Genomic DNA, 2,388 nt, shown 5'->3' with positions numbered 1-2,388 from the left:
CCCCTTTGACTATTATTTGGCAAAACAACTCGACTACTTATAAAATCACAAACTAGAAAGGACTAATAAAGTAAATGCATAAATTGTCAAGTGTATGATTACAAGCATAACAAAAACACAGCATACAAGTTATGCTGGCACAAAAACAACATTCTTCGTAGAGGGTTCCATCACAATCAGTCGCCCAGACAGGGCCAGAAGGTACAAAAAGAACTTCAAAAAATACTCCCCCTGAGTTCCACACTCCCCCTTTTTGCCAATGATAGTCAAAGCACGGTCAAGCATCGGAGGGGTTCTCACTGTCAGACTTAGCAGCATCAGCAGCAGTAGATTCAGTCAAGCTTAAGCGGAGAAGAACGGTAGCCAACTCAGTACGGGCCCCTGTCAGCTGCTTCAAAATGATGCCATGAACAGTCTCAAGTTCAGATACCCGGGCCTTTAGACGAAGAGAGAGTTGGACATCTTTCGCATGTGGCGAATCACCAGCCACTGTATCAGCATCAGTCGTGGAAGGAGCAATCACCGGCGTAACATCTCGGATGTGACCTCCAGTCAGAAGACGAGGATCAACAGTATACAACAGTGTCGGACTGATCACCTCACTAGACATTGGCTCAAGGCCCTGCTTTGTTAGAATTCCAAATATCAGAATAGGAAAGGGCAACCGTACCTTCTGCTCTCGAGGATGGATCAAAGAGAGGATATGATAATAAATCCAGGACCCCAAATCAATAGACATTTTTGTTCCAATCCGAAACAAGAGAGCTGCCAATTGCTTGCCAATCGTATGAAAATGAGTCGATGGAAGCCAGTTGTGAAGAGCGAGACGGTGCAAGATGACATATTTGGAGGTGAGCTGTGAGCTAGGTAGATAATCTTTTTCACCAGTAGGCCATGTATCAGTTTGTCCACCTGTGAGGGTCTTTGCCACCAAATCCCAGTCCTTGAGTTCTTCCTCGTGCACACCTTTCAAACCATAATAGTCATTTATCATATCAGGGCTGAAAACATATCATTTACCTCGAATGAAGATTTGCATTGGTCGCGTCCTGGTCAAATTGTCAATCTCCTCATTAAGGTTACAGTAGAATTCACAAGTCAGGAGCTTTGAATAAGGGCAGATGGAGGAAACAGTCTTCAACAGACCCACTTCACTCAGCAATGGCAAGATGTCACAAACAGAGTTCATCTGGTGTTCATCAACAGACCTCTAAACAATAAGATCTCTCCGAATCATCGTAGACCATCTTCCTTGAGCAGTAGAGGAGACAAATTGAGGTTTATAGATGGATGTATCAGGAGTAGCATCAGTAGGATGAACCTCAGGCGTAACACTTCATCCTCTGGAGCGAGTATTTGGTTTCCCCTTCCGGGTAGAAGATGTGGGAACCACAGCAGGAGCTTTTTGCTTGACAGATGACCGCAGGGTTTTGAACTCTTGTTGAACAGGAGGATTAGATTCAGTATGGACAGATTCATCAGACTTTCTTTTCTTCTCAGGCTGGGCCACTTCAAGGTTGTCATCACCAGATTCCACAACCACTTTCACATGGACACTCTTTCGTTTGGATTTTCTTGTCTCTTTGGATGGGGAATGAGCAGAAGGGCTTGGAGACACAGAATGGCTGGAATCAGAAACATGAGCAGAGGAACTTCCAAGCAGATTTGTAACTTCACGAATCTTGAAGGTGGTTGAATCAGGATGTGCAGTAGCTTCAACAGTTGGGGGCTTAGACACATGAGCTTTTGGGCCATAGACTTCAGTAAGAATTTTATCGTCTTCACTAGACGACTCAGAAGGATGAATCACACGATATGGTTCTGGTATAGAAGCAGCGGGTAAACCTGCAAAGTGTCGGACATGTTCAAGACTCTCGGCCAAAGAAGGTGAAGTATAGACAGGCACCCCATCTTTTTGAACAGCAGCCTCAACTTCAGTGGGTAAACTGGAGAGATTCTCAGATGGACAGATTTCGTTGGGGGAAGCAGCAATTACAGTAGAGGGCAGAGCAATTTTTTCAGCAGAGTAAACAACCAAACTCAGATTATTTGACTCCTCAGACGGTTTATCTTTCTCATCAGACACAACCTCAACAACAGCTTTTAAGGGTTCAGGCTTCGTAGAGGGGATACCGAAGGGATCATCAAACACAGAGGATTTCACAGATATTAACGCATTCACATTATCAGAGATAGTAGGCACAGCAGACGGAATAGCATCAGAGACTAAATTATCAGGCTTGTCAGGAGAGATTTCAATAGGAAAATCAGAAGAGTTTGACCTGTTACGGAGAATCTCAAGCCGGTGTCTAGTTTCCTCCTCGGCAGCCTATAGGTATAGGGGTTGTGCAGCTACTCGACGACATGAGACCTCTTCTGACTCAAGAG

At 44.6% G+C, this 2,388-nt stretch overlaps 1 protein-coding gene across 1 annotated transcript; it reads right to left on the bottom strand.

The window, feature by feature from the left end:
* Positions 1–277: 277 nt before the first annotated feature.
* Positions 278–1,189, bottom strand: LOC109192888. The gene is made up of 2 exons (XM_019343595.1): positions 1,021–1,189; positions 278–966 (listed from the first exon to the last, which is right to left on the bottom strand). Exons 1-2 carry the CDS (start codon positions 1,187–1,189, stop codon positions 278–280), a joined length of 858 nt encoding a protein of 285 aa, XP_019199140.1.
* Between the last annotated feature and the right edge of the window lie 1,199 nt (positions 1,190–2,388).

Source organism: Ipomoea nil, unplaced genomic scaffold (assembly GCF_001879475.1).
Source record: "Ipomoea nil cultivar Tokyo-kokei standard unplaced genomic scaffold, Asagao_1.1 scaffold1834, whole genome shotgun sequence".
Taxonomy (NCBI): Eukaryota; Viridiplantae; Streptophyta; class Magnoliopsida; order Solanales; family Convolvulaceae; genus Ipomoea; species Ipomoea nil.
Note: the sequence above shows the minus strand (reverse complement) of the source record. Positions and strands in the feature narration are given on the sequence as shown.

What these genes read in the sequence shown, in the direction of transcription:
- LOC109192888 (XM_019343595.1), bottom strand. Translation starts at nt 1,189, where the DNA reads ATGAACTCTGTTTGTGACATCTTGCCATTGCTGAGTGAAGTGGGTCTG. An exon ending in AATGCAAATCTTCATTCGAG is followed by an intron (nt 967 to 1,020) that starts GTAAATGATATG and finishes ATGGTTTGAAAG; the next exon opens with GTGTGCACGAGGAAGAACTC.